The sequence below is a fragment of the Lynx rufus genome, unplaced genomic scaffold (assembly GCF_022079265.1).
Source record: "Lynx rufus isolate CCGP_SWC_20201006 ecotype Redwood Valley unplaced genomic scaffold, mLynRuf1.p SCAF_7, whole genome shotgun sequence".
NCBI classification, from domain to species: domain Eukaryota; kingdom Metazoa; phylum Chordata; class Mammalia; order Carnivora; family Felidae; genus Lynx; species Lynx rufus.
Window position 1 is genome coordinate 117,434,894 of NW_025814889.1, and position 12,732 is coordinate 117,447,625.

Sequence of the window (12,732 nt, forward strand, 5' to 3'; positions counted from 1 at the left end):
AATTAAAAGATAATGGTTTGTTAGTTTTACATAATCCCAAACAAATCACAATAACATTATTATTAGAACACGATATTTAAGGGGGCCCTGGGTGGCTTAGTCACTAAGCATCTGACTCTTGATTTTGGCTCAGGTCATGCATGATCTCAAAGTTGTGGGATCAAGCCCCGCATCAGGCTCTGGGCTGACAGTTTGGAGCCTATTTGGGATTCTCTCTCCCTCTCTTTCTGCCCCTCACTCCTGCCCATGCACATGTGTGCGTTCTCGCTCTCAAAATAAACATTAAAAAAATATATTTAAAATTTATATAGAAGAATACACAGAAAGTAACATCCAAAAACATCCTGAATAATAATATATAATGATGTGCAAGATGTGGAGGATGTTAAGAAAGAAGTCTTTCTTCAGCTATTAAAATATATGAAAGTAAGAATATCATCAAGAGTGGGTCACCTTTGGGGGGGAAATAAACACAGCTCAATAAAAGAGTTAGAAAGTCCAGACGATAGATCTTAATAGTAAATAAACTTTAAACATATGATAAAACCATATGTATGATGAAGAAAATATTTTCATTATTATTGTGATATAATTTATACAGTGATATGAACAGATATCAAGGTGATCTCAAGAGTTAAAAATATTAATTTATCATTTAGAAAACTGATACTGTTTTACTTAACTGCTTTAGAAACAACCTTTTATCAATGAAAATGCAATCAACCAATGGGACAGAGACCCTAAGCATTGTAATGTCAACTCAAAAGCACCAAAAACCCCCAATATTCTTAATTCAAAACATGTTCAATTTTTTTGGAGAAAACTATTTTAATCTATAGTATATACCAAAATAAGAACATTCACAATCAACTTCCAATCTCAAGGTTATATATAAACTATTAATTCTTTTACATGGGGAAATAACTTATATGTTCTACAATAGTAGGTATAATAAGCCATAAAGGAAATGATAACCATATTTACAATATAAAGCAAAAACAAAAACAAAACAAAACAAAAAAAGCTGATGCTTATTTTATGTATACATTTTGAAATCTGAAATAAAATATAAAGTATTAAGTATCCAGATGAACCTCAAAAATATAATTAAAATCCTATTTTCTAAAAAGAAAACTTTGCTAAAGTATCATTCTGAATTTCCAGTATTTTTGAAAATTCACATTTCCACTACAACAGACCCTTACATATGTTTTGCAGAATGTTAAATATAATTAATGTATACTTGCCTTGGCATAGTAGATAATTGGAAAAAAGGAAATATTCACAAGACCATACTAAATTTTCTTACAATGTCATTTGCCTTCATGAAAATTTTCAAATGGGCATTTACTCTGTTTGATATATATGTGTATTTATATACACAAACACACATATGCAGGTACATTTTAATTTTTTTAAATGGTTACCTCCATTGAGATCCGTCTATGTATACGATTTCTAAGACAAACACCCGTAGGTGACTGTACTTCATCAGATGATGTCCCAGAAGCTTGGTCACTCTCACCATCTGATCCCATTTTTAGATTTTCATGAACAATATCTGTATCAGAAAATGAAACATCATTTATGTTGGGAGAGATGCATTATACCCTACTATATATCACATAATTTATTATCACTACAACTAAGATACAGACAGCCAAGACATAAAAATCATAGCATAAGAAGTCTTACATTCTGGGTGTTCTAGGTATATAGCTAACAGATCAAAATATAATTCAGATGTCTTGAAACAGTAGTGAGAAATGCTTTCACACTCTGAGATTATGAAAAACTATGGAAAAAATTAACATTCAAGTTATTATCAAGAGCTGAATAATAAAATTATAGGCTGGAAAGAACACTTGAGGATTTCTTAGTTCTCTGATTTTCCAGATCTGGAAACTGAGACTTTGAAAGGTTAAATGATTTTCAAAGGTTACACAGCTTAGAGGCAGAGCTAAAATAGAAACCTAGTCTTTTGCCTTTTTAGTTTAGTACTTTTCCATTAGATAATGTGTCATTGGGTCTACAGACAAATGATAACTTCTTTGAATATTCTTAAAAAAAAAAAGTTTTCAAAGCCACTAATGCAGCTTTCCCTCTCTAGTGTTAAAAAATAAAAGAACAATTCAAAAATTATTCATTGAATATCTATTTAACTGCAGAAATAAGTCTGTGACCACCAAAAATCTGTTTGAAGTAAAAAACATATTTAAATTACCATACAAGTGGGTTATGGTTTTGGTTTTTTGTCTTTTTTTTTAAGGATAAAAGTTAAATGAGAGAGGAGGAAGATTAATTCTATCTGGGTATACTGAAAACAAATTTGTATACTTATAGACTTGCTCTATATTTGCATTTGTCAATCATCCTGTAATTCATATAGCAAGAGTTGCCCACCAGAAACATATACTAGATCTCAAACAGATCTCTTACCACTGGTTCTCTTTACAGAATTAGTCATTGCCCCCACAAGTAGGTTGCTTCATGCTAGAGTGCTTTAACATACTCCCCACCCCACTGTTGTATCCATAAGAGATGGCTTTCCCCAATTTACCAATTTGGTGAGCTCATTCTTCAAAACTATGCTCATTTGTCATTACTCAGTGAAATCTCTTCTACTCTCAGACACAGATGACTACTGTACCCACACCTACTGCTCCCATTGCACTGAAAAGCATTTTTTTGTTTCATGGGATTTTACACCAACTTATGAGATCATTGGAGGCACGATTTAGCTTATTCACTTTAGTATTCCCCAACTTTAAAAAGTGTCTGATATTTAGAAAGTACTTAACAGGAGCACCTGGGTGGCACAGTTGGTTAAGCCTCCAACTCTTGGTTTCGGCTCAGGTCATGATCCCACGGTTTGTGAGATCAAGCCCCATGTCAAGCTCATGCTACAGCCAGAGCCTGCTTGGGATTCTCTCTCTCCTCCTCTTTCTGCCCCTCCCCTGTTCATGTTCTCTCTCTCTTTCAAAATAAATACGTAAAAACATTAAAAAAAAAAAGTAGTCAACAAATAATCTAAAATTGATTATTAACTAAAAATCAAAGAATGGACTAGATAACTGCACCTCTTCTTTCAAATGAAAGATTATATGAAATACCAACATGTAAAAAAAATAGTATTTTATAGCTATAAATTTTTATTTTTAATGAATATTTGCTTGTGAAAATGAGAACTGTTTAACAAAAAACTGAAGTCAAGGATCTTATCAAATCAGTCTCAGAATTCCTATATTTTTGTTTTTTGTCCTGATAACACATTATTGAGAAAATTCTTACACTGATAAGTAGTTACAAATATAATGATTTTTAATAGATATGTAATTTAAGAACACACTTTTATTACACAAAGATTTCTGGAGAAATTTCATACTAAGATTTAAACAAAAAATTAACTTGGCAATAAAAGTCAGTGCACTGGGAACTGATTCCTAATCTGATGGTATCCGACACATCTGAGGCCAAGTATTCTTTTCTGTCACACTTTTAAAATGCTAAAGATAATTTAATCATGCCTTCAACTTCCAGCAAAATCTGAACATCTACCTCCTTCAAGAAAATGTTGATTAAAATGCAATAATATTTTTAAATGTATAGCTGAGTTTACAAGAATATAGGCACAACACTGAGGAAGCGAAGACAGAGAAGTAAGAGCCAAAAGCTGTTATGCGTAATGGACTCTGTCACTCTCTTGAGGAGGGGTTGCTGATCTTGGTAAGAAGGTGCATGGGTTTAGCCACCACACTAGGATAAAAGATGAAGCCCTGGCTGTCCAAGGTGCAAGTGAGAGCCTCCCAAAGAAAGGCACAAGACTCTCAAAGTAGTACATCTTCAGTAAAGGACAGACTTAAATAAATCTGTTCTCCTGTACAAGGACCACAAAGGAGCATATTAATCTCAGACTATGAATAAATACTTGAGTACCATCTGACTCAACCAAGAAATCACTCATGTCATTAACGAACAAATGTAGTTCCAACATGATTATCATGTTCATTTTCATTTCCGTTAATAAGACAAAAGTGAAATAATTAAGGATTATGTCAAAGTTTCATTCATTTGTCACGTGTATGAGCACTTCTTTGCTGAATCAGGTAATGGTTTTCAAGTACTAAAAGAATAAATGGCTCAATTTTGTGCCACTTACAACTGTAACAGCTACAGATACAATACACTTTTAAGTTTAATCTGCATTACTAACATTTTCAATACCATTTTCTTAAATTCAGACCAAAGATCAGCAAATGTGACATGTTTTTATACGGCTCCTAAACTAAAAATACTTTCTGCATCTTTAAAGAGTTATTTTAAAAGAAAAAGAATATGCAATAGAGACAACATGTGGCCCATAAAACCCAAAAAATTTACAATCTGGCCCTTTACAGAAAAGTTTGCCAATCCCTGGACTAGACAGCGAAACTATAAATCAAATCCTGATCTGAAGTGTTCTCCAATTTCTGTGGGGTAAACACTCCCTCCACAGCCAACTTCAAGTTACAATATGACCATCACTGAGCATGTAGTTGGGAAGAAATGTACATGCCATTACATAAAATTTTGATTATACAGATATAACAGAAATAACCCCCAAAGCAGAGGTAATAAATAGTAAAGTGTAGTAAAATAATTAGGAAATAATGAGTTTTAAGTATTCATTACCTTTGTTTTTAATTAGCTTACTTAATTACAGATTTATATAATTTAAATTTTAATAATGGCTATATTTAACAACCAGCTTGCAAAATTCCTGAAAACTTAACAATCATCTCTCATGAACCAGTGTGAGCCTACTCCAGTACACCATTCTGTAGGGTTACACCTATGAGGATAAAACCTTCATACATTTCTCCCCTAGATAAAACCCCACGAGAGATAAGCTCATACTCCCCAAATGAACAAAACAAATGAAGAAATAATCTACCATGACAAAGGAAGGAGATAAAGCAAGCAGCAAAATAAAACCCTCAGAAACTTCAGTTAATATAATTATGCCATGAAACTATAAAATTATTTTACTTAAAAAAATCAAAGCATGATAGTAAGATGCCATCAAAAGAGACCAGAGATGGGATGCCTGGGTGACTCAGTCGGTTAAGCTTCCGACTTTGGCTCAGGTCACGATCTCACAGTTTGTGAGTTTAAGCCCCACATCAGGCTCTGTGCTGACGGCTCAGAGCCTGGAGTCTGCTTCAGATTCTGAGTCTCCCTCTCTCTCTGCCCTCCCCTGCTCACGCTCGCTTGCTCTCTCTCTCTCAAATAAATAAATGTTAAAAAAAAAAAAAATACCAGAGAGATAAAAAGCAACTTGTAGATATGTATTTTTCCTGAATACTTACAATGACACAGTGACCTAAGAATGAGAACTCAGGGGATAATCATGGATACTAATTACCACACCGGGCTATTGCATGGTGACGATTTGGAGTTACTGTGGTATGACCCTAAATTAAGCAAGCTGCCGTTCACCTTGAAATCTTGCATCCATCTCTTAAGGGTTTTGTTTTCTTTCTGGTGGACAGGTTTTCAAATGTTACTGCTCTGTAGTGTCAGTGCTATCACCTCTCTAGAGCCTTCCATCTTCCTGCTACGTCTGTTATTTTCAACTTGATTTTTATCTTACAAGAAAAATCAGATAATAAAAGCTGATTTCCATACAACTATAATCTAGCTATGTACATGACCTCTAGGGGAAAAAAAAAAAGACCGTTAAATTACCTAGTCGGCTTCCATTTCTGGGCATTGCCATGAAGGATCCAAGGCTTCCTCCAATAACACTATGTGGTCTCCGCAACGGGGGCTTCTTGAAGGATCCTGTGTACTGGTGGAGGAAGGAATGCATACTGTGAGAGGTTGGAGGCCTGCCATTCTTCACAATAGGCTCTGTGGTTCACAGTATCCAAAATCATTCCATTACCAGCCCAAGATTCAGGATCACATGAGAAGGATTGAGAAAGCAAAACAGAAAACAAAAGGTTTATGAGATCAGTAACATTTAAGAATTCTTTGGCTATCTAAACAAAGTACCAGAATTAAAATAATTTCTATGAAAAATACTTATAGAAAATACTTTACTATTTGAAATTGGTCAAATAACTTCAGTATCCATTTCTTATGTAACCAAATTGGTTAGCAATCACAGAACTACTATTATAGCCCAGAGATTTTTTTTAACCATTTGCTTATTTTAATATATCCCAAGCTTGTTTCCAAACTGCTCCTACATTTACTAACTTCATATATGTCTTATGGTTACAAATGCTACATATATGTGTATATATACATATATAGATGTGCGTGCGTGCGCGCGTGTATAAAAAATACATGGTCCTGGCCTGAGGGAATTTATATCCCTATTTGCTAGACATTCAAAAGGTTAGTTAGTTAATGAATAAAACAGAAGTACTTAAGCAAAGATCAAATCAGTGGCTCTGAAATTTACCCAAAATTTGGGATTTTTAATATAAAGTGTTTTTTTTAAGAAATCACACTTATAAATAAGCAGAAACATTTAAAATATATGATACTTAAAAAGTTATTTAATTGTAAATGGGAGAAATCCTGTTTTGTAATGTTTACAAGGAATCTCATGATTCCTTTCCACCTCTAAAGAAGAGCTCTAAAACAGGTTAAGGACACGATGAAGTCTTCTGTGACACATAAGTAGTCTTTTGTATTAGAATTACGTTTTTACTGGTAGTAGTCAAGGAATTTTAAAAGGAAGGGGGCTTCTCTGAGTATCTTCTCTAAAATGGAGCCAGCTCTTCTTTCGTAGCTGCTAATCAGGAGTAAGAATATCTCCCGATGTGAGTATTTCTCCTACCTGTAAAGGTTTATCAGACACCAAGAACAAGAAGCCCACATGGCCTGCACTTCTACTGATAATGGTTGCATATGAGATGGGAGAGGGAGGATGGGGCCAAAGGATCCTCGGGACTCAGACAAAGCCCAAGTTATCGAATTTGGGTAGAATACCAGACTGGAAAAAGGAAAAGTACCTAGCTAGTAATGGATAACATCTGTCCAAAGTGTCCCATGGTCTGTACATTCCTTGGCAGTAGCTGGCTGATCAAGGATTTGGGGGATCTTAACTTAAACCTAGTATAATAATGAATGATTTCATAATGAATAGGGAGGGGTATCTGATACAAATGCAAAAATTAAATAGTCAAACAGTGTAGGATACAAGCTAGAACACATAAGAAAACTTTTCTCTTCCAAGGTTGTCATGTTTCTTATCTGGAATCATAATAAAATACATTGATAATCTGCCTATAGAAAAGTTGCTGTGGGGAATAGAACTTTTACAGTCTTGAGGAATAATACAGCTTAAAAAAAAAGAGATCATAAAACATTCAATTATTCAGGGGACTTTTATTGTGTGCCTACCATTCCAGGTCCCGGGCATCAACAGGTGAACAAAATAAACAAGGTACTACTCTCTAAGATTATAAGATCTTATGGAGGGGAAACAAGAAACTAATGAATAAGAAAAATATTAGATGATAGGCAATATGCAAAAGATTAAAAAAGAACAGAAAATAAAGGCGTGGCTATTTTACACTAGACACTGAGTAAAGTTCTCTCTATAGAAGTCTTTTTGACACAAATATAAATGGAAAAATGAGCCAATCCTGGGAAAATAGGTGATGGTGAGTTAAAAGATATTCCAGACAAAGGGTAAAGCCACTGCAAAAGTCAACATGTGGCAGGAATCTGACTTGGTAGAACAGTGGTCCTCAAACTTTAGCATGTTTCAGAATCACCTTCAGAGACTTGTTAAAATAGAAGATTGCTAACTCCTAGCCCCTGACTTCCCGACTCAGTAGGTCTGATGTGGAATCCAAAAATTTTCATCTCTAACAAATTCTCAGGTGATGCTGACTGTTGCTGACCCAGAGATCAAACTTTAGAAACACTCTGTTAGAAGAACACAAAGAAGGCAAGTGTAGCTGTAGTACATAATTGTTATTTAGTGAGGGCAGAGAGATAAGCAGGTTTGTATGTAACTACAAAAGTTCAAATTTTATTCTGACATTGAAATCGGTTATGGTAGCTTTGAAGCAGGTAGTAATATGATCTCACTCACGTTTTAAAGATACCACTCTGAGAGATCAGAGATGGTGGGAGGTAAGGAAGTGGAATAACTGTAAAGTAGCATGAGAGGGATCTCCTTGTGGTACTGGAATACCTCTTTATCCTGATTCCAGCAGTGGTTACATGAATCTACATGTGATAAAATGACACAAAACTATACTCACACTTTATTCCCGTGTTAATTTCTTAGGTTTGATAAAGTTCAATAGTTAAGGAAGATGTAACCAAAGGAGGGAACTGAGAGAAGGGCACAAGAGACCTCCCTGTCCTATGTTTGCAACTTCCTTTGAATCTATAATTATTAAAAATTAAATAATACCAGTCTACCATTTCTTATTCATTAAACCATATTCAGATGCGGACTGTGTGTGCCACCTATCTTAGGAGCTTTTTATATTCTAAGATAAATTCCATAAAGAATATATTGGAACCAGCTCACAGGCACTGATAAATAACCAAAAAGGTGTAGAATCTTTGTCAAAGCTATTGGTGAAATCCATGTGCCAATACACATAAGCGTGTAAGCAACAGCAGATTGTAACTCAGAAACAGCCTACGCTCCTAACAATCTCTGCATCCCCAGAGAAATCCATGTCTATTATAACATCTTCAAGTGTTATTTCAAGTAACTGAAGAGAAAACTCAGTAAGAGATCCTATTTCCTCTTCTTTACTCCTTGTTAAAGTCACTATTATAATAAAATTTTAATAAAGTAAATAATATATACCACTTGAAAAAATTTTTTCACCATTTCACCACTCATTATAAATTAAGCATGTTTTAGGACAATACTAAAATATTCCAGAAAATATGCAAATAATCTAAAATATTAATTAGCTCTCCAAGAAGGATGTCCATTTCTTTGATCCAAATTCTTCTTTTTTTTTTTTTTTAAAGTTTATTGACTTTGAGAGAGAAAGCACAAGTGGGAGAAGGGCAAAGAAAGAGGGAGAGAGAGGATCCCAAGCAGACTCCACGCTGTCAGCGCAGAACCCGACACAGAGCTCAGTCTCACGCACTGTGGGATCATGACCTGAGCTGAAATCAAGAGTCAGATGCTCAACAAACTGAGCCACCCAGGTGCCTTCTTTTTTTTAAGGAGAGGTTTGTCGTATAGTCAAATACCCATTAAGAACCTGACCCAGAACCTATCAAGATGTACAGTGTGCTTGCAAGACTATTTAATCATGAGAACAAATACTCAGGGCTTAATTAAAACACCAAAAATTCAAAGAGGGTCTGAGGGAATTAAGGATTTTGCTTTTGGCAAGAAGAAAAAAAGTAAGACATTATAAAATAGTCTTTGAGTTTTGACCCAAATGCAAGATGTGTCCCCCTCCTACACAGAAGTTATATTCAAATTATGATTTAAAAATGTATTTTCTACTGAATTCATCTATGTCTTCTCTCTCATATTACAATCAGCCAGATAAACTTGAGTAAATAATGACCCTGATCAACTAAAGCCTGAGTAGGATCAATTAGTTACTCAGAGTCATATTAACTAGTAAGTAAGTGTTAGTGTATCCCAAATTCCAATCTATGACTTTTAACTTAAAGTCCGGAGCCCTTTCCCTTATACTTTTCCCTCTCTCACAACAAGGACACTTGCATTTAGGGGGCAGAGGTATTCATGCGTTCACCCACTGCCACAAATCTCTAACAGAAGAATTTTAGGCACAGGAAAGAAAGGCTTGTCATAGAATGTGTGCATCATGATATACTGGCAGCCATTCCGGTAACCCCTTCCTGGATATTATTATGACATCCCTAGGGCTGTTTCACTTTGGAATATGTAACCTTACTCTGTAAATTTCATCAGGATTTTACATTTTAATCTGCTCAATTTAACAAGCTCTTTTCATTTTATGTCACCATATGTGAACTACTGGTTTACATTGTAAAAAGAACTACCAAATATGAAATGTTACATGCCTATCAAGTGCTCTCAATACTATGAACAGATTCTGCAGTAAATATAAGTATAATTCACTCACGTGATGAACCGTGTCATCTAGTCAATATGCATATATAACGTTCTAAAACTATGATGAAGCCCCAAACAGGAATTTCACAAACTTACTATATACTTTTAAGCTGTATTAACTTAGGTTAACTTAAAAATAGTTATTTAACAACTAGGACAATATTATATAAGGTATTATTTAAGAGCCAATGAAAAATGGAAAGATAAATGGGACAGAAGAATCCACAAGGGTTAGAGACCAGGAGGAGGTTTCAAGTAGTACTAGTGGAGTAAGTAACACTGCTCCAGTAAGTAAGCAAGAAAAAGTTATGTTGTCTTCTGTTTCCTAAGAACCAGAGAACAAGACAAAGAAATAAACACAAGGAAGCTAACAGGAACTTATCAGAAAAGAAAGCGTACACTTTGCAAAGTAATTAAAAGGGGGAAGCATCTCTCCTTCCCTCTCCTCCCCAGCCCCCAAATATTTACCATTATCCTTGCTGCTATTTTCTTCAATAGTCATTTGTTCCGCCAATTCAGACAATGATTCATCAATAGTTTGGCTTCCTCGAAGAGTGAGGGATAGCCTTCTCTTGAATTTTTTCATCCTATCAACTGAATGTGACTTGAAAATTCCTGAAAGAACAGAAGAGAATGAACACAAAATTAAGGCTATAAAATATTTTAAAGCTCAAGGAAAATGTCATTCAGAATTTACTGGCAATCTTCAAACTAGGAATATAATAAGGAATTTTCATGTCCACCAAACATCACAAAGTCCAACCCCTTATTTTTTTATATATATAATTTATTGCCAAATTGGTTTCCATACAATACCCAGTGCTCATCCCAAAAGGTGCCTCAATGCCTATCACCCACTTTCCCCTCTCCCCCAACCCCCATCAACCCTCAGTTTGTTCTCAGTATTTAAGAGTCTCTTATGGTTTGCCTCCTTCCCTCTCTGTAACTTTTTTTTCCCCCTTCCCCTCCCCCCTGGTCTTCTGTTAAGTTTCCCAGGATCCACATATGAGTAAAAACATATGGTATCTGTCTTTCTCTGCCTGACTTATTTCACTTAGCATAATACTCTCCAGTTCCATCCATGTTGTTACAAATGGCCAGATTTCATTCTTTCTCATTGCCAAGTAGTATTCCATTGTATATACAAACCACATCTTCTTTATCCAACCCCTTCTTTAAAAGGATTCATTCACTCTGGGGCACCTGGGTGGCTCAGTCAATTAAGCGTCTGACTCTCGACTTCCGCTCAGGTCATGATATCACCATTTGTGAGTTGAAGCCCTGCATTGGGCTCTGTGTTGGCAGCATGGGGCCTGCTTGAGATTCTCTCTGCCCCTCACCTGCTCTTGCGCCCGCTCTCTCTCAAAATAAACGTTAAAAAAAAAAACAAAAATAAAAAACAAAAAGATCCACTCATTCTGATTAATGCTATATTTATGCAGCACCATCAGAAGAGCAGGAATTCTACAAAACTAAATAAAGATAGAGGTTTTAAGCATAACAAATGAATTTAGGAGGATTAGAAATTTTCCTAAAATGTGCTTTTTAAAAACCAATATAATAAAATTATCAATTCAGAGTCTGTGTCTCCCTCTCTCCCCACCTGCCATGCTCTCGCTCTCTCTCAAAAATGAATAAATGTTAAAAAAAAAAATTAAAAATAAATAAAAATATCAGAATGATTTTGATGCATAGGTACCATTATTATAAATATCAATCACCACATTGAAAACAGTCAGTGATATCTTTATATATAAATGGGGGATGCCAGGGGCTCCTGGGTGGCATAGTTGGTTAAGCATCTGACTTTTGACCTCAGCTCAGGTCTTGATCTCAGGGTCATGAGTTCAAGCCCCACACTGGACTCCATACTGGGTGTGGAGCCTACATACATACATACATATGTACGTATGTATGTACATAATAGGTGGGGTAGAGGGGGGTGGGGAGAGATAAAGAATGATATTGGAACCTCATTAAATGGCTCCAACAGGAATTTTTTTTTAAGTTCTTATTTAACCAATATCTTACATTTTTGCTGTTTCTGCCCCCCCCCCCACCTTGGTTAGCTGTCAGGAACCCCTTCCTGTTACCGTAACAATGCCAAGTTTTAGAAGGAAGTAATGAAAGCCAAATTAATAGTATAAAATGCATACCCCATATGTGACACTTTTATATCTCTTAATTCATTTAGTCTTCCTAACTCTAAAGACTAGACTACACTACTTATTTTCACTTATTTCAGGTTCAAAGAAGTTCTCTGACCAAAGCCAAACAAACAATAAATGACACAACTGAAATTTAAAACTAAGATTACCTTTTCCTTCACATTTTAACATCTCTGAAATTAGGATGCATCCTATAATTAAAGGATGTCAAAATATTGACATAATTGACAGCCTCTTTTTTCTTAGTGGTACATACAGCAAAGGTATGATTCATAGCAGAGTCTCAGATAAAATCAAACAAGGTATTTACTGCCAAAACAAATCCCTCAATAATTTACCTGTAACTTCTTTTCTAATTTACTATTTCTTACTTGGGATGAACAACTTCACAAGATTACCAAACATATTATAACCATTAGCCCAACTAAAAGTAAGAGCTCCCCTGTGCTAAAATACATATTTTACCATCCA

General features: G+C 35.1%; 1 protein-coding gene across 6 annotated transcripts in view; it reads right to left on the reverse strand.

Annotated features, from left to right (window-relative positions):
* CDK17 (cyclin dependent kinase 17) overlaps window positions 1–12,732 on the reverse strand; it is a 110,914-nt gene that overhangs the window by 27,851 nt on the left and 70,331 nt on the right. For all 6 annotated transcript variants that reach the window (XM_047067259.1, XM_047067260.1, XM_047067254.1 and 3 more), the window contains 3 exons: window positions 10,562–10,708; window positions 5,728–5,892; window positions 1,428–1,561 (listed from right to left, as the gene is read on the reverse strand). In XM_047067259.1, the coding sequence (XP_046923215.1) occupies window positions 1,428–1,561; window positions 5,728–5,892; window positions 10,562–10,679 (417 nt within the window). In that variant the 5' untranslated portion in view covers window positions 10,680–10,708. The remainder of the gene's footprint in view (window positions 1–1,427; window positions 1,562–5,727; window positions 5,893–10,561; window positions 10,709–12,732) is intronic.